Consider the following 19789-nt stretch of genomic DNA (forward strand, 5'->3'; position numbering starts at 1 on the left):
CTTAATAAAACCCACCCTAAGGGTCAGAAAAAAATGACAAATGTTGTGTCTTTTTTCTTTTGTGAAAAATTTTCCACTACTTAAAATGTAGAGGCAAAAAAAAAAAAAAGTGTTTCTGACACTGTCCAACCCTCTTAATAAAAGATAAGTTAATAAATCCAGAACTTACATTGTGATACAACAGAATAACACGACTGCGAGAAATATCTACAATAAAAATATATACAATAAATATAACGAAATAAATATAGCCTCAACGTTTTACATTCATATATGCCACTACATAAATTCTTCTTCGCTAAACAAAGCCGGAAATGACGTACCCTGTCCACCAGTCTTATTTAGACTTTGTTAAATAAAACATAACGATTGTTTTGAAACTGCTTTTGGTAAATTTGTATAAACACTTTACATACAATATAAGGCGACGCGGAGAGACCGTGTTAGTGTGTATGTGCGTGCGCTTTGAGGCAGTGAGAGAGAGTGAGTGTCGGGTAAATAGGCGCTCGTGCGAGGGGGATGGGATGGGGCCAGTCAGAGCTCTCGTGCTCCACTAACTGAGCGCGCTCATTATTCTCACTTTTCTCCTTTATATTGATGCTGTTTTAAAATAAAACCCATCTTTCCCGTTACCGCATGTGTTACGTGGCATCCGAAAAACAAAAAGTATCGGTCTGCGATTGAATTGCGGTGCAGAAAGCGTTTAAAATGTATCCGATTGGAGCAGCTGGTGGTGAGTATTATGATTAGCGACGTGCTAGCGACGAGATGCTAACTGAATAAGTCTGGTGATTTTGTTAAAGATAAAAATGTAGTTAAATGGCGTTCGGTTGCACATGACATCAATGTTCAAATATTTTGTTTAGTTTATAGTACTTAAGTCTTATTTTCCGTCTCTGTCGATGCTTTGTTTTGTAGGCCCATTATTGTTAGCCTGCTAGCTAAGCTTGTTGACCTGCTGGCTTTTGAATTTACAGCCGCTTGTTAAACTCCTGTGCACGTCGATCTTAAAACGCTAACAGCTCATACTTTCTAACTATTTTAGGTTGAGAGATATTAGCGTAGTTTAGAGGTTTCGGTCTTATTGTTCTATGTGAGTTTTAACGTTTATACTTTGGCACCAGTTTGAGTTTCTCCCAGTTAGCCAGGTACTGAAAGTTACCAACTAAAGTTCTAGTTAAGAAATTATTAATTATTATGCTTCCAAATTTTGCAGATCTTTCCGGTCGACTTGTTATATATTTGCAAAGTCGCGATGTTCAGCTAAAGTTGACTGTTTACCCGAATTATGAGTGCAAAATTGTTGTTATTTTATAGTTTATTATGATCTAGTGTATTATATATCTTCATTACATTTCAGAAAGAAGTATTAAAGTACTAAATGAGTTTCACACATTTTAAGAAAGACCGTAAAACTACAGTTTTTGTCCAAGTCATAAACTTACATGAAGGGCCCATTTGTTAACATTAGTTTACTGCATTAGTAAACATGTGCTTAAAATGAACACTTCTACAGCATTTATTATTATTAGTTGATGTTAATTTCAGTGTCCTAATATAGTTTTAAAATCAAAACTTTGTATTTGTTTACATTACTTATTGCATTGTTGTGTTGTATTAATAAACATTTAGAAATGCTGTAAAATACTTAGCTGTTAGTTTATGTTAGCAAATTTTAATAAATGGGTCCTTATTGTAAAGTGTTACCACTTAGGTTTCATAAAAATGATGAGTTTGTTGTATTATGTGCTTTAGAGCCATGTTGATATGTGTGAGGCATCTGAAATGGTGATGTGAAGAAAAGTTGCTGTACTTCAAAGAAAAGACATCCTGGTACTTGAGTGTGTGGGAGAGTTTGGCAGGTTGTTGAGTTGCTTGTGTGGTGTTGGTGATAAGGAGGTGAAAGGCCTGTTGCCCAGTGGGATGGGTTCATGTCCCTAGTATCTTCCTGCCGTGTTTTTAGGGTTGATAAGATGGGGTGAGACAGTTCATGGAATCTGTCAGTGAAAGACTTCAGATACCCACAAGCCTCCTTCTACATTGAATGTTTCTCACACATTTAACACTGTTGCATTAACTTGACCTGTTTTTTTTCCCCAAATCAACAAACCCCGTGTGGCCCAGTTTTATTGTATGCTCGACATTTGTAATCAACTAAATCTGTTGGGTATTAAATCAATTGCTTTCATTTGATCGTATAACTGAATTGTAATTTTACTGTGCTAATCTGGCTTTGCACTGAAAACCTGTTTTCAAGTTAAATGGCTGTATTTTTATGATTTTACATATGTTTCTGCACATGATCACTAATGTAGAGGTTTGTTTGAAATAAACCAGTTATTATGTCTTTTATAGCTGCTGAGCTGTGTCAGGGACATCAGTCTTCAGGGTCAGATGTTACTGGTAAGCAGCCCAGACTAAGCTGGCCTGTTGAAATCCTAGCATATATTTTCAGTACTGTTTATCAAGTTGAAATGTTTAAAGCTTTAAACCATAGGAATGATTTTCTTGAAAATTAATTTACTGTTAAGAACATTTTTTTGACACACTGTTTCTCTAAACCTTCAGTATTGCTTAGTATTTTTCATTTTCCAGTTGCTGATTGGGTAAGTTAGTATGTAGTAGAAGAGGTTTATTACTTGCAGTATCACACACTGTGAAAAAATAGGGCACAGTATTTAAGTAAATTTCTGTATGTATTTATTATTATTTATTTATTTTTAAACCGGTATTTAAGCTGCCTTTTGAATTTTGCACTTAATTGTGTTGTGTTTTAGGGTTAACAGAAATGTTTGTAAAAGTTAATGGATGATGTCCTGGCAGAAAATTACCACCTTTTTATTTTTTAAACAGTGCATGAGCACATGGATGTTATTATTAGTTTTAATATTCAGTACAACAGTGTGAGATATTGCTTTTCGATACAGTTAAACAAAAATGAAGTTGATAGCAGGTAAGAAACTTTTCAAACTAATGTTGACCAGTTAGATTCTATATAGGAAAATAAAGATGTTATGTAAGGTGGGGTGCTTGAGTTTGTGGCACAGCAGAGCTCTAATAGTCTTACCTAAATGTTTGTGTGGGCCTAATTAATAGGATTAAGTCACTCAGAGGTCTACTGAACTACAAATGGACTTTTCTAGCTTAAAATAATGGACTAAAAAAAGGTAGTGTTTCTAATTAATGTTAAAAATAAATAAAATTGTTTGTGTGTGTCCCATAGCTCCCCTGTCTCCTCCAGCACAAGAGTATGTCTTCAAACCACCTCAACGGCCAGACTTTGGCACAATGGGTAGGACAATCAAGCTTCAGGCCAACTTCTTTGAAATGGAAATACCCAAGTTGGAGGTGTACCATTACGACATAGACATCAAGCCTGAGAAATGCCCACGGAGAGTTAACCGGTAACATCTATTGACTGAAACTTGAAATTTCAACTGATTGTTTGGAAAGGAATGTATACATCCTTTTTTTTTTTTTTTTTTTTTTGTAGTGAAATTGTTGAGCACATGGTCCAGCACTTTAAGACGCAGATCTTTGGAGATCGAAAGCCTGTGTATGATGGAAGGAAGAATCTCTACACTGCCATGCCTTTACCCATTGGAAGAGACAAAGTAAGTCTGTGTTGGCTTTATGTTCATGTTTGATAAAGTAGTGACTGAAATGTTTTACTATGTATCTACACAAAATTCTACATTGAAGTCTTTTTACATTTTTACATACTGATGTCCCAAACTGTTCTTTTAGGTGGAGCTGGAGGTCACAATTCCAGGGGAGGGAAAAGACAGGAGTTTTAAAGTAGCTATAAAATGGGTGTCCTGTGTGAGTCTGCAGTCTCTACATGAAGCACTGTCTGGGCGGCTACCAAACATCCCCTTTGAGACTATTCAGGCTCTGGACGTTGTCATGAGACATTTGCCCTCTATGAGGTTAATGGCGGTGTTTTGTTGACTCTGCTTTCCTTATATCACTATTAGGGGGCCTCAGACTTCATCCTTCTGCACACTGTGCTGTTTAAACGCGTTATTGCTGTGTCTGCAGGTACACCCCAGTCGGACGTTCATTCTTCACTCCCTCTGAGGGATGCTCCAACCCCCTCGGTGGAGGAAGAGAAGTTTGGTTTGGCTTCCATCAGTCTGTTCGACCATCCCTCTGGAAGATGATGCTCAACATTGATGGTCAGTGTGCACTGACGTCATCTGCATTAAAGGGATAGTTCACCCAAAAATCAAAATTATGTCATTAATGACTCACCCTCATGTCGTTCCAAACCCGTGAGACCTCCGTTCATCTTCGGAACACAGTATAAGATATTTTAGATTAAGTCCGAGAGCTTTCTGTCCCCTCCTTTGAGAATGTATGTACGGTATACTGTCCACATCCAGAAAGGTAATAAAAACATCTTCAAAGTAGTCCATGTGACATCAGAGGGTCTGTTAGAATTTTTTGAAGCATCGAAAATACATTTTTGGTCCAAAAATATCAAAAACTACGACTTTATTCAGCATTGACTTCTCTCCCGGGTCTGTTTGGAGCTCGTTCACAGCACATCCGGTTCGCGAACGAATCACTCGATGTAACCGGATCCTTCTTGAACCAGTTCACCAAATCGAACTGAATCGTTTGAAACGGTTCGCGTCACACAATAAGCATTAATCCACAAATGACTTAAGCTGTTAACTTTTTTAACATGGCTGACACTCCCTCTGAGTTCAAATAAATCAATATCCCGGAGTAATTCATTTACTCAAACAGTACACTGACTGAACCGATGACCGAGCCAGATAACGAACGAAACATTGACTCATTCTCGAGTCCAAGAACCGGTTGCATCGGTTTTCGGATCACCGGTAGTGATGGGAATTTCTGTTCTTCTCCGCGAACCGGTTCTTTCGGACAGTTTTGATTCAATAAAACGGTTGCCGAAAACGGTTCACCAGTTCTTTTGCACTCGACGTAATGACTTCATTGGCGATGATTGCCCTTGATTCAAGCCTTCGGTTTACCCGCGCTCATAACATTAGCACAGAATCAGTTCAGAATCAGCCAGCCGAGCCAGATAACGAACGAAACATTGACTCGTTCTCGAGTCAAGAACCGTTTCTGTCGGACGCGCGTGTCCGACAGAAACGGTTCTTGACTCGAGAACGAGTCAATGTTTCGTTCGTTATCTGGCTCGGTTCAGTCAGTGTACTGTTTGAGTAAATGAATTACTCCGGGATATTGATTTTATTTGAACTCAGAGGGAGTGTCAGCCATGTTAAAAAAGTTAACAGCTTAAGTCATTTGTGGATTAATGCTTATTGTTGACGCGAACCGTTTCAAACGATTCAGTTTGATTTGGTGAACTGGTTCAAGAAGATCCGGTTACATCGAGTGATTCGTTCGCGAACCGGATGTGCTGTGCGACGCGCTCATAACAGACCCGGGAGAGAAGTCAATGCTGAATAAAAAGTGGTAGTTTTTTGATATTTTTGGACCAAAATGTATTTTCGATGCTTCAAAAAATTCTAACGGGACCCTCTGATGTCACATGGACTACTTTGAAGATGTCTTTTTCACGGCCTTTCTGGACGTGGACAGTATACCGTACATACATTCTCAATGGAGGGACAGAAAGCTCTCGGACTAAATCTAAAATATCTTATACTGTGTTCCGAAGATGAACGGAGGTCTCACGGGTTTGGAACGACATGAGGGTGAGTCATTAATGACATAATTTTGATTTTTGGGTGAACTATCCCTTTAATAAATGTTTCTTGAACCTTTCTTATATGAATATTTGTATTGTAATATTTATCTTTAGTGTCCGCCACTGCATTCTACAAAGCTCAACCTGTGATTGAGTTCATGTGTGAGGTTTTGGATTTTAAAAGCATTGAAGAGCAACAGAAGCCCTTAACAGATTCCCAGAGAGTGAAGTTTACCAAGGAAATCAAAGGTGATTTATTACAATAATTCATGACATCCCTAATGTTTTTTATGGACTTAATTTTTGAACACTTAATTTTTTTAACCTATCAGGTCTGAAGGTTGAAATCACTCACTGTGGACAGATGAAGAGAAAATACAGGGTTTGTAATGTGACTAGAAGACCAGCCAGCCATCAAACGTAAGATGTTTTAAATGGCTAGAGCTCTTTCTGTATGAATGCCAATGCATTTTATATTCCTCATTCAGATGACGCAGCGTTAAAGGTCAGTGCTTAAAAATGTATTTCGCTTGTCTCCAGGTTTCCTTTGCAACAAGAGAATGGTCAGACCATTGAATGCACTGTTGCCCAGTACTTCAAGGATAAGTATAAACTGGTGCTGCTATATCCACATCTCCCATGTTTACAAGTTGGTCAGGAACAGAAACACACCTACCTTCCGCTGGAGGTTGGTTATGCTTGCTTTTTTTCCACCTATCTCTCGCTCTCATTTTTTTTTTTCTCTGAATGTCATTTTCCTTTATTTTATTATTATTATTATTTTTTTTTTAATTCAGGTCTGTAACATAGTAGCCGGACAGAGATGCATCAAGAAACTGACAGACAATCAGACCTCCACTATGATACGTGCCACAGCCAGGTCTGCGCCTGACCGTCAGGATGAGATCAGCAAACTGGTATGTGCAGCTCTCTGTCCTTTTTCAGTCTTCTAAATCTCATCCCCACCTCATGATGGATTTCATTTGGTTGTGACAGATGAGAAGTGCCAACTTCAACACCGATCCTTATGTGCGTGAGTTTGGAGTTATGGTAAGAGACGAGATGACTGAGGTCAATGGTCGGGTCCTTCAGGCACCTTCAATTCTCTATGGTGGAAGGGTAGGAACCTGTCCTGATCAACTTGACGTTTATCTTGCCGACCTTGTCATTGAATTCCAATCTGGATGTGTCTTCCTAATTTGGTCATGTCTCTGGTTTTTTCAGAACAAAGCAATAGCTACCCCAGTCCAGGGTGTGTGGGACATGAGGAACAAGCAGTTCCACACAGGGATTGAGATCAAAGTTTGGGCTATTGCCTGCTTTGCCCCACAGAGGCAGTGTACAGAACTTCTTCTGAAGTAAGCCAGCTTTGACCTGGATCTGGAGAAGTATTTGTATTTGGTGGAATTATTAAAAACATTCAGAACCTTACATGGTGGAATCATTTGTTTGTTTTCTCTAGGGCATTTACTGACCAGCTCCGTAAGATATCACGTGATGCTGGCATGCCCATTCAGGGCCAGCCATGCTTTTGCAAATATGCCCAGGGAGCAGACAGTGTGGAGCCCATGTTCAAACACCTCAAGTACACTTACCAAGGCTTACAGCTGGTGGTTGTCATCCTACCTGGGAAGACTCCTGTTTATGGTAATTTAAATCCTCTTGGTTTCTTTAGTGTTTTAATTTGCAGTGTGTTTGTAAAGTTGTAATGTTCTAAACACTGTCAATTCTTATAGCTGAGGTGAAGCGTGTTGGAGACACTGTTCTTGGCATGGCCACGCAGTGTGTCCAGGTGAAGAATGTGCAGAAGACTACACCTCAGACCCTTTCCAACCTCTGCCTGAAGATTAATGTCAAACTGGGTGGAGTCAACAACATTCTTCTTCCACAGGGCAGGTGAGGGCAGCTTTTTCAAAAGCCTTTGACGTGCAGAAAGCTTAAGGCACTTTTCTGTTGCAGGTTTGTTAACGCCTCGGGTGCTTACCCATGCAACTTGACTGGAAACTAAAACAATCTCTAAACTTTTCTGCGTTGCTTTATCACTGTTTTTGTCTTTAGGCCCTTGGTGTTTCAGCAACCAGTCATCTTTCTGGGTGCAGATGTGACTCATCCACCAGCTGGAGATGGCAAGAAACCCTCAATTGCTGCTGTAAGCCTGACAAGCCTCTGATATTTTAAGGCTGATTATGTTAATTGCATAGTGCCAAGTAGCACTAATACCACAAGTGTGACCAATCTACTACTTGTACACAATTTTAAGCCATATCATATAATCTCAATAGTCTTTAATAGAGGTCGACCGATAGTAGTTTTTGCAGATACCGATAGCTAGGTTGGACCACACTGGCCGATACCAATGAATTAACCGATAGTTTTTAAAATGCATACTGAACAAAAACTAAAATAGTGCTTCACTTAAAAAAAAAAAAAAAAGTACTGAATCATAGTAGTAGTAGTAATAAAAGTAATAATTATAGTTATAGTAAATGTTGAAATTACCACAGATTACGTTTTATATTTTTCCAAATTCTGTTATTTCCGTTTTAATTTTTCTCCACTCTGTTTTAATAGTTAAAGTTTATTAATCAAAAAGCAAGTCTAATTAATTAAAACCATGAAAGTTATACATTTTCACATCAATTTCAATAAAAATGTATCAAAAATTACGTTTAGGGCCCTATGAAATATTTTATTTTTCTCACCATATATCTTATTGATACCAAATTCTGTGTTTTAGCATGTCTAATTATATAAAAGCATAAAACAACATACTTTATTCATTTTTTTCTTAGAAGCCTTATGATTTTCTTCCCCTCAAAAATTCAGTGTTGTGCATTAAAAGTTTTCTGGTTATCAAATCAAGGCATGAAACAGTAATTGAATTTTTCTTTTAATTACTGAAAATTAAGCAAACTTTTTTTTTGGCAAACAAAGGGGATTTACTATTAAAATTAAAACATGGAAGAAATGTGTGATTATTCCTTAAAAAATAATGTTTGTTTCATTTTAGTAGTAGTAGTAGTAGTAGGCTATGTACATTCTACTGAAAAATAGATCAGACTTTTATTTTGACGGGTTGCTGTGAATACCTTTACAGTTCTGTGTATGTGATATGAGGCTAGTTTTACTCAAATCAAACGGTCAGAAGCTCATGAAAGCTCTCTCAGAGCAGTTCTGGAGATGTTGTTCATGTGTTTACGTCCTCATTCAGAGAGACGACAGAAGCTGAAATCACCGCGAGCGTCACGCTTCAGTATAAATGAAACCTCGCGTCAGCGCCATTCATTAGAGTCACGCAGAACATGCAGGATTCATATTTAAATCGACTTTTAAGGCTTAATAGTTACAGATACTAGTCTGTTTCGTGAATTGATTTAAGTGTAATGACTACTTTTGATTAATTCATTCAAAATTTGACCAAACCAGTGACATTCTGCGTTAAACTGTGAATTCTGTATTTATGACTGGATTCCGTCCGCGTTTTCTGCATCACGGAAATCACAGGGCACTACAATTTTACCAGCACAACGTATACTCTCACACTTTAACTGCTTCTATTCTTGAACACTTGATGATTATCTAATCAAAATAAAAGAGCAGTGCTGAGTCTAGGAGAACTCACTGGTATCACACACACTCCGGATGCGTCGCGTTCAACTCGAACAGTGGTCTAACAGTTTATTTATTCACCAAACGGACACAATTTTACTTCAAGAATGAACAATGAGGCATAGATAAGTTTGAAGTTCAGTGTTTAAAAAAAACGGAGCAAACGGAAAAAGCGATCTATATTATAGCTCTATAAATTAAGCATACAGACTTTATTAGAGCCACAGAAAGACAAATGTTTCGATGAAAATGCTCAATATACAATTCATTATGTACATTAACAATGATTCGGGGCGAATATAATGTAATTTAATGGAAAACTATGTGAATAGCGCTCTGTGGCGCGATAGGATTTTCTGTCAGCTGCATTTAAATCCGGGTTTGAAGTTTCAGCAGCCTCACGTGTCTAAAAATAGCACGTGCTGTCGGTGATTTCAACCACTAGAGGCCGCTCTTGCACTGTATAATGAAAACAGAGCCTTCTCAGCCGCTCCAGCAATGGACGCAACCCGGAAAACTATCGGCATGGATTTTTGCCGATAACCGATTGTTCCAGCAATCAACTATCGGTGCAGATTAATCGGCAAAACCGATACATCTGTCGACCTCTAGTCCTTAAGGCTTTTAACATCTCATAGCGAGGGGGCCCTCTATATTATAATAATAATAATAATAATAATAATAATAATATTTTTTATATTTGTTAGTTATGTGTAGGTTTATACAAGTTGTAAACTATATATTTGTTTCATTTATATAGGTTATGCCATATATAGGTGTATGTAGATCTGTATAGGTTATATGTTTAAATACCTTTTTATGTTTTGTGTTCATGTCCATGTTTGTTCATGTGTTTACATGAGTAGCACTGTAGATCTGTGAGGCATGACATTTTTCATCTGTATGTCTCCACATATACCAGAATGACAATAAAGCTCACTTGACTTGATGATAAAACTTTTTATGTTATTTATTTTTTTAAATATAATATTTAGGTTGTTGGCAGTATGGATGCCCACCCAAGTCGATACTGTGCCACGGTGCGGGTGCAGCAGCACCGTCAGGACATCATTCAGGATCTGGCCACCATGGTGAGAGAGCTGCTGATCCAGTTCTACAAATCCACACGCTTTAAACCAACGCGCATCATCTACTACCGAGATGGCATTTCAGAGGGCCAGTTCAACCAGGTAGATTGCGTGCCTGCACTTTTTTTTTTGCCAACGCTTGCTGATTGGTGCTAACACATTTCATTTAATCTTCAGTCTCCTGCTTTGTCTATGCAGGTTCTACAGCATGAACTGCTGGCTATTCGTGAGGCCTGCATCAAGCTGGAGAAAGATTATCAACCAGGCATCACCTTCGTAGTAGTGCAGAAGAGACACCACACCAGGCTCTTCTGCATGGACAGGAATGAGCGGGTTGGTTAATGCGCAGGATTTTATCTCTATACAGGAGTCCCTCAAAGGAAAAGTCCTTTTGGCAAGGAGTAAACAAAGCTTGTACAATTGTAAACAGTGCTCGGTACTCGGTAGAACTTTCTGCATGGGACGTGTACCATTGAGAAATGTGGTTATTGCAAATATCTTGTGAATCAGAAAAGCCTTTGCTCTTTTCATTGGTAAAGAATACTTTTTCTAGAATTTAGTTACAAGCACATGTCCTTGAGGAAATTTATGTTTGTTAAATTATGTCCTTTTCAGGTGTTTTTCTAAAATGTCTCTTAAATTTGCCTTTCAAATTTGCTGTTTATATCCAAGGTTGGAAAGAGTGGCAACATCCCTGCTGGCACCACAGTTGACACCAAAATAACTCATCCATCGGAGTTTGACTTTTATCTTTGCAGTCATGCCGGAATTCAGGTACCATTAAATATTTCAAATAGAATACCAATGAAAGATCAATAAAGAATTCATAGACTTATTAAATAAAGTGAGTGCATATGAATGGTTTAGTCCTAGTTGTCAGGTACCTAAAAGAGTGGAGGTTAATTGGCTTTAGTGTTGGTGATCATTATGCTTGTCTAAGAATGTGTGATTTCAGTTCTTCATAATTGCTGAATCTCCACAGGGAACCAGCAGGCCGTCCCACTACCACGTGCTGTGGGATGACAACCATTTCACCTCTGATGAGCTGCAGGTCCTCACCTACCAGCTGTGCCACACCTACGTGCGCTGCACCCGTTCTGTCTCCATTCCTGCACCAGCCTATTATGCCCACCTGGTGGCGTTCCGTGCTCGCTACCACTTGGTTGACAAAGAACACGACAGGTACCAGGTCTTACTAACTTGGACAGAGTAAATGACATGGTTTTATTACAGAGAAACTAAATAGAAGAAACTATCCAAGTGTTTTTTTATTTTTTTATTTTAGTGAACCTAGATTGTCCAAGCTTTTATTATATTGAATAAGTAACATGATGACATGTAGAGAAGGCTATATAGTCTTGTTTGGTATACTTTTTCTTTGGGCTGCAACTTCCTGTTTCTGCTCTATACAGTATGCTAAAATAAGTCCTTAATGCTTACAACTTTGCGTTTATTCACATGTATTTCCTTACACAGCTAAATGTGACTCTAATTTTTTATAATGCAAGACCTTATTCACTGTTAATATCCCAATAGATCTGATTTTATGTGTGTGTTGTAATTTTTTGACTGCAGTGCTGAGGGCAGTCACACGTCAGGTCAGAGTAATGGCAGAGACCAACAAGCCCTGGCCAAAGCTGTGCAGATCCACCAGGACACAATGCGCACCATGTACTTCGCCTGAACATAGCCAGAAACTAGCCCTACATCCTGAAAACAGCACGGTGTGTGTGTGTCTGTGTGTATTTTTGTGTGTTTGCCTCAATTGTATAAAGGAGAACCTTCAAATGGGGGGAAAAAACCAAGAATCGCCATGCTGTTAGGTTTCCAATTGCCCATGTAGTCAATTTCCATACATACTAAATATCCATGATTTTTAGAACTGTAATATGTGAATTTTTGTTTTGTTTTGTTTTGTTTTTTAGATTTATCCTTTTTTCCCTTTTCTTTTGGTTTGGTGGGCATGGTTATGTGTCTCTGTTGTACATATGCATGTCAGATTAGAGGTTAACATGTTTACATAGTCAATCCAAAAATTCAAACTATTTTTACACTGAAAGTTACATTTGCTTGATTCAATACTATCACCAAGGCTGGTGATGGAGACTGTTGAACAGTAGTTTTTACAAACTCATCAAAACAATGGGTTCGGGTTAGTTTAGGACAACACAGATCAGGTTTAGGGGTTGTAGGGATGCAGTTTCCACAGCTAAATTATTTATCAGCAAAAGCAAGTGCACTGACCAGATGGGGACTTCAGGACAAAAGTACTTATCCTGTTTTGTTTCATTTATTTGTGCTAATACGAATTTTTTATCATGGTGTCATTTACTGTTCAGTCCAGGGCTCAGCCATCCTACTGTATGAGTCCGTCAATGACATGACCGACCGAGCACTATCATGTGCTTGTATCATGAAATTTGAACACAGTATGTGTAGAATCAAGAATGCATTTGGAAGTGAGAATGTAGGAATTGTTTTGACAATCAGTTTTCTGGCGCTCTGCCGCTCATATGAGACTGGTTCTCATCAGTGACGCTCTCCGTTTATCTGTGCCAGGGTTCTCTGTGCGGAAACAGCTCTGTAATATGGATAATTGTCCTGAAAAGTACTAATATCTTGGGGCTCTAAGCATTTAGATGATGAGATTATCTTGTGCGTACTTTAAATTCTAAATTCCATGAGAATTTCTCTTTTTTTTTGTTCTCTGTGATTGTAACCTAAGGTTTCAGTGAGTTGGGTTTATGAGTTAAGTTCTCAAAAAAACTCCCTTGATGAAAGAAAATACCATCACTTTTCACTTTAAGCACCTGTTCTGAAATTTTCATTTTGATGTTGTCAAAAATCTTTCCCACACTGAAACACAAAGCCAGTTTTGTGCTGAATATCAGGGAATCTGCAGCCCTGTGATTTGCTTGGTTCTGTGCGCAGTGAAGTTTGACTGTACTATGCTGGCCAGGTTTAAAAGCCGTCATCGCATTCCAGCTGGAATACAGGCAATCAAGACTTTTTTAAAAGAATAATACTCATACAATTGCATTGGCAAAATCAGAGTGAAAATTTCATAAAAATTTCAAATGCACCTTAGTTTTTTTTTTTTTTTTTTTTTTTAAACCAAGAATCTTTTGCTTATAACTTAAAGATTTCCATGAGAATATAACAAATCCCTTTTTTAACACTCAAGATGCTTTTTTCTTCAGATATATAAACCTAAAACCTTGTTAAATCTAGTTTTTCTTTTAGAGACCTTTTGTAGAGTCACAGGGTTGGGCCATTATGCGAGTGGTTGTTAGTTTTTTATTTTTATTTTTATTGCTTAACCAAATAGAATCCAATCTTAGTTCAAATTGAAGGGCAATACATTGTATATGTGTTGGTAAACTGTTTTCATGTAAACAGTCTTATCCCTTCTAAAGCATATCAAGATGTGTAGCGATTGATTGAGTCTTGTTAGTTAATTAACTGTAAGATCGCTAACCCCAAATAATTCTTCAATTTTAACTTGAAATTCTTGGGAATTTTTAACCATCTTTTTCTAACTATGCATTGTTTACCAAGAGATTTTAGTGGTATGTTTGTGTATATGAATTATAAATATAGAAAATTTGTAATGTAGTCATTTTCATGCTGGGTACTTTTAGTAGTGTAAATAGTACAAACCCTGTACCCACTGTAGCAGTATTAGCTTACAAAATACTCTATTTTTATTATCAGCAATTGGATGTTCTTTATATGGCTCTCAATTATTCCTTTTAGCCGAACAAGATTACATATGTACTTGTAGTTAATGTCCTACTATAACTGAAGCACAATAGGACATTATAATTGTAGGTGCTAGAGATTATTCTTGAGACAACCATTTTTTAATATCTTGTTTAACTCCAGCTTTTAAACAAGAATCACAGACTGGTAAGAGAGCTTATTGGGAATGTTTGGTTTTTGATCTGGTGAAATCTGACTTTTGACCCTGAAACCCTGACCCTCATTTTTTAAACCCAACAGACTGTGTATAAGGGGCATTTTAATTTATCTTCAAATACTTGACTAGAGTTCTGTTGTTATTTGGCGCTGATCTTGTAACTCGTGACAGTAGATGCACTTTGAAGAGCAATGGACAGAGTTCCCTAGTTGCGGTGCTCATCTGGATCATGAGCATGTTATCTGGGTGCAGTTGTGTGGAAATGACTAGATGTCCTACCTCTTGTTACCTGTTACTTGTATTATGGTAACATTACCACACTGGTCATTTCCTCATAATTGCACTAATAGGAAACGTCATCTTTTCGTCCCTCTGAAAGTGAAAGTGGTAGATGTCACAGAAAATCTTGAACACTTGCTCTAAAATGGCATCTTTAAATCATATTTGTTCGGAGACCATGCCTGCTGCCATTTAGCTTAGATGATTTAGCATTGCTGTTTTATTATGGTAGTTTTAAGCTATGAATTGAAAGCTAGAATGGAGTGCTGCAAGTTTCAGATGTCAAACATTTAATGTTTCATACGTCATGAATCCAAAAGAATATTAAATGGTTTCCGTGAATAAGTGGCTTAATGCTTTAAATGTGCACCGCAAGCTATAAAAATGTTTATAAATGTATAGTGAATTCCACTTTTATCATTTCCTGTCCTTTTTAAATTGCAGCGCATTGTTGCTTTATCCATACGAGTTTGAATGTGTGTTACATAGTTTTCCTGTTTTTCTTAACATTAAGTTAGAAGAATAGTATTTATCATTTAACATCAGAAACATGAGGTGAAATCATTGCTCAAACTACTACTTAGATATTTTCTGGAACAATGTTTTTTTTTTTCCTTTTTTTTTTTTTCATCCTCTTAACCTGCTTTAGTTGGATGATTTTTAGAAGTTACTGAGTTTTTAGTATTTTAACCTTTTTGAAATCAGCACCTTAGTCAAAGGTCTACAACATATGCAATTTCTCAAGTGTGAAATATGAGATGTTTTTGCACTATATCAGAAGATGTGTTACTAATTTGCATACTGGTGGACAGATTGTAAGGTTATAGAGAAGAACCATCAATATTAGATAGTCTTGGCCTTGTTTTTTTTTTCTTCATATACCATCATATTGGCACTAATCTATTAAAAGTTGACAGATGTAAGAAGGTCTTGAGTTCTTACACTATGCAAAAACTCATTTACATACAGAGCCATCACTTTGTTTGTGTATATAGGGGTCAGATTGTTGGATTTTGTCTGTGAAACTTTCATGCATACCAAATGGAGTTAGGGACTTTGAGTGAACGGAAGTCCAACTTGTGTGGTTTTTTTTTTTTTTTTTTTTTTTTTTCTCCTTCCACAATACAATCAGCTGATTTTTTTTTTTAATAAGGACATAAGGAATCTGATGCAAATGTTTGATTAAAATGAGTCCATTCAAATATCCATGAATGCAAATATAATGGGGGCCAAGCATTAATGGAGGAGATCGAAGTATGGTGCTGGTTTTGTTGAGATCGTGCTGCAGCATCTCTGTTTCAATTCTTAAGAGGCACATAAAGTGTTAACTGAAAATTGAAATGGTGCCTCAATTTCCCTTGATTTATTTATCAATGTTATGTCATTAACATTATGTATGTCTCTTGAGTCATCATTTCTAGAGTATTGTCTTTTGCTGCTTGAGTGAAGCTTGTATATTGCTTGGCGAAGTATCTTTCCAGATCTGTGTGGGGTTACAGTGTCCACATGCCTTTTCGCTTTATACCGTATGGTTTGAATAAAACTAGTCAATTTAGGTTTGATTAATCATAGGTTGTGCCCCGATTAATTTCAGATTTTAATTTCAAAAACTTTTTTTATTCAAGCCAGATATAAATGACAGTCTCATCAAAAGAATTTTGCCCCCTAGCTGTGTGATCAGAGGTGGTCTTTTAACCAGATATATTGCTAATGTATTTGCATTAGAACTTTTGCACTATAGTAAGCCTACATACATGGTAGTTTTGTTACTGTACTTATTGCTTTTTAATTCCTAAGGTGGCAAGTTTCAAAGATGCTACCTTATGACCTGCTAAAACCATTAGGATACAAACAAACAGTTTGAATGTACTCCATACACCTGCATACTAGTTAAGAACATCCACATTATTTTCATCTGTTTGCTCCACTTTGTTTTATGCATGCACATTTAAAGCAGCATTGAATCATTGGGCTTATAGCCATGCATATTTCAAACTGTATCTCACAATTCATGGTTGTGATGTACTAAATTAACAGATAATGGGCAGTTTATTCAGAATACACACTGGCACAAAGATCCTTGTATCGCTGATGTTTGTGGTGCTGTACTGTAAAAACTGTACATAAGGCAACGTTTTGGTGTTTCGTGTTTTTTGCCATGTACTGCTTCTATGTTTGCTGGAATTTCCAACTCAAGTTTCATCCAAAGGGTTTTTGAGCTATACTATAACACCCATGTTCATATAGCAACCCAATAAGCCAAATTCACTTTCGTTGAAGCCCTTTTGCTTTACCAGCGAACACTCTGTGGTGGTCCCATAATCATGACAGTGGTACTTGCTGAGAGCCTCAGTTCATTGTGTGCACAAATGAAACCGCTACTCAGTTTCATCAGGTCAGTTGCCATTCAGCTAGTTGTTTTATTGGGGTATGATGCCCCCCCCCCCCCCCCCCCCCCCAAAGTCCTAAACTAGTTTTAAAACTAGTCTGAAATGACCAAAATTGACGCTAGTTGTGAGGGAAAAAATATCTATAAAAAAAGAGCACAGTTCCATTAGTTCATTACGTGCTAACTTGTTATTTATTCAAATATGAGGAAAATGGGGTCTTGAGACTGATTTATTGGAATAATTGAGAGCTTCATCATAACCTGGCTTTTTAAACCAACTTTGAAAAACTACCTCAATAGTGTCAGGTGCTAACATTAAAATATCCCTTATCCGTATATGTATGTGGTCATGACAAAGAACAATAATTATGACCAAACAACACAAGCCTATACTGTGTATTAAGTGTTTAGTTGTCTTTCACCCTCTCTTTTGTTTTTTAAGCCATTTAAAAAAAAAAAATTGTATGGTGGATCAACATGAGGGATGTTTCAGCATGTAACAAAATTGCAGGGGACCAAAATAAATATGATTTGAAAGTTTCCCTTTTTAAAATGTAGTGATAAATACTCATCAGCTTTTAGAGGTTGATTAAAATCATTTTCCACTGTAGCTTTTGAGTGGAAACGGAGCTGTTCTCAGATCCTCTGGTTGTATGGAGAACAAATCCGAATTCAGGCCAAGATAATTGCCAAAACATGGTGGTCGAGTCTGGCATTGTTCCATTTTCCATTCTAGCATTGTGCCATATTGTGGATGACATACTGGACAAGAAACGTTCAATGACCACTGCTCTGTTTAATGAATGTCTGGGGAAACTGACAGCATTCGCTTGTGAAGCAGCTTGTCAACCTGTGTCAAATAGCAATCTAATCATCATTGAGCTTCGCCGTCTTTGGAGTGCTAGCACTCTACTTGATTCTTCTACTTGATTGATATCCAGTATTGCAATAAAGATGTTTCGCACTCATTAGATCCTGATCTGTTTGATGAACGTTCCACGATGAGTCTGCGATAAGCTATTTGTATTTTAACGTTGTCATGTATGACTCCGGAGCGCTATCCATTGCAATTGACGTGTATTTACTATGCTACATTTTATGAAGGGAATTCAATTTGGATCTGATTTCTCTCAGACTCTGATTGAGGATGCGTTAAACATCCTAATACACTGGCATTTGAGTTTTTTGAGAACTACATATTAAGGTACAAAAAGGTTGTATGAAAAATCATTCTGATTCTTGTTTTTCATCTGTGAGCTTAAAAACGTCCAGCGTGTTTTTGTTGTGTATGTGTGCCTTTTTAAAATCTCGCCCACCCCTGATTGAGGGACTATCCTTTTAATTTGATACTCAGCTCCACATTGGATAATTTGTACATTTATCATGCAACCTTGAGTGAATGCTGCATAGAATGATCAGTATTTGTATTTTGCACTTTCTAAGCAGTTTTAAAGGATGCCCTGTGGTAATTGGGCGCACAGACTAAGACTATTTAAGACGAGGTATTTTCTGCTACAATAGGAATTCTAAGGAACAATATGACTTGTTAGTCTTTTCGAAAATAAAGTGTATAGATGTGAAGTACCTCATAAGCCTGATAAATGCTGCATAAATTTCATTTATTGTTCTTTTGTGAACCTCATTTCAAACATTTTCCCCTGTAGGGAGGTTTGATGCCCACAAGCTGTGCAAGCACCTTCAGAATTATGTGATTGACCAGAGCCGCTATTTAAAAGATTACTAGTGATGCACATCAAATGCAATTTGATAGATTTTCAGTCATATTCACTGACATGATACAATATTACAGAGCCTCTAGTTTTAGCATTGCTCAGTTGATCACGACTATTAGATATGTAGTGACGTCCTGCAGTCAAAAGTTACAGTTGACTCAGGTATTGCCATTTAAGGGCTGTATCTGCTATTGCCTCTCGTCCTCAGTCCCCTCACCTGTGTCTTAATGTAGCCTTAGAACTGCATTTATGGATGGAACATAATAAATACTATCTGGCCTTAAAATATGCACTATTTAACCACAACATGCAAGTCGCTACAAATCAGGCCATATGTTTGTGCCATAAAACTACCTCCTGAGAATGTAGGAGTATCCTGGAACTGACAGATGGCTTTTCTTTTCTTGGCTTTTTCTTTTTTTTCTTTTGTAAGTTGACACTCTTTTTTTTTTTTTTTTTTCCACCCCAAGTAAATTACAAACAGTTGAAAATGTTGAATTTTTTTTATTTTTTTTAAACCATGTCCATGCTAGTGATGGAAAAGCCAAGCGACCAGTTTAAATTCGAAGGCTTTCTTGTACTGCGTTGTGGTGTCAAACCTCCCTCTCACATCAGCGATTTCTTTCATTTAACCTTGTGTGTGCTCCTTTATAACATGCCAAATTAAATTTGCTGTCATTCCTGTCATGAATTCTTTAATTTCTGATTCATTTTTGCATTCACTGCTAAGCTCCTTGTTGTTGTTTCTTGATAATGTAAAGTGTGAGTTTTTTTTAAAACAAACTTATAAAATTACAAACCAAGATATGCTGTAAACCCTGCTAAGACATAATGTGAAAATGTATCATTTAATATAGCTCACTTTTGCTTGACTCTGTATTGCATCATTTAATAAACGATTTCCTCTGACTGTCATGTCTTGTTTTTAATGTGTTTTTTTAATGCTGGATTTTTAACATCTAGCTCTGTTGTTTTTGGAAGTGCTGGCCTCTGCTAAATTCTGGTTGTGTCTGCTGCTTTTGCCAGCTTTTTTTTTTTCATTCCTGTTTGCTGAGATCATATTGGCCTTTAAAATCCCTC

The 19789-nt window shown here is 37.2% G+C and overlaps 1 protein-coding gene across 6 annotated transcripts; it reads left to right on the top strand.

Moving 5' to 3' along the window:
- The first annotated feature begins 437 nt into the window (after positions 1–437).
- On the top strand, positions 438–19624 carry ago2 (argonaute RISC catalytic component 2). 6 transcript variants are annotated; one of them, XM_042777000.1, is made up of 20 exons: positions 438–483; positions 2356–2403; positions 3224–3404; positions 3494–3614; positions 3748–3929; positions 4042–4178; positions 5807–5941; positions 6025–6112; positions 6233–6380; positions 6490–6609; positions 6689–6811; positions 6917–7050; positions 7155–7339; positions 7429–7588; positions 7751–7841; positions 10297–10491; positions 10567–10722; positions 11062–11163; positions 11372–11571; positions 11965–19624. In XM_042777000.1, the coding sequence occupies exons 1-20, from the start codon at positions 453–455 to the stop codon at positions 12071–12073; spliced, it is 2646 nt and encodes an 881-aa protein (XP_042632934.1). In that variant the 5' UTR covers positions 438–452; the 3' UTR covers positions 12074–19624. The 6 variants fall into 6 exon arrangements, with proteins under 6 accessions (XP_042632934.1, XP_042632936.1, XP_042632931.1 ...); XM_042777002.1 differs by having other exon boundaries at positions 10588–10722; XM_042777003.1 differs by lacking the exon at positions 438–483 and adding an exon at positions 491–733 and having other exon boundaries at positions 10588–10722.
- The last annotated feature ends 165 nt before the right edge of the window (positions 19625–19789 follow it).

This window comes from Cyprinus carpio, chromosome A19 (genome assembly GCF_018340385.1).
Source record: "Cyprinus carpio isolate SPL01 chromosome A19, ASM1834038v1, whole genome shotgun sequence".
NCBI classification, from domain to species: domain Eukaryota; kingdom Metazoa; phylum Chordata; class Actinopteri; order Cypriniformes; family Cyprinidae; genus Cyprinus; species Cyprinus carpio.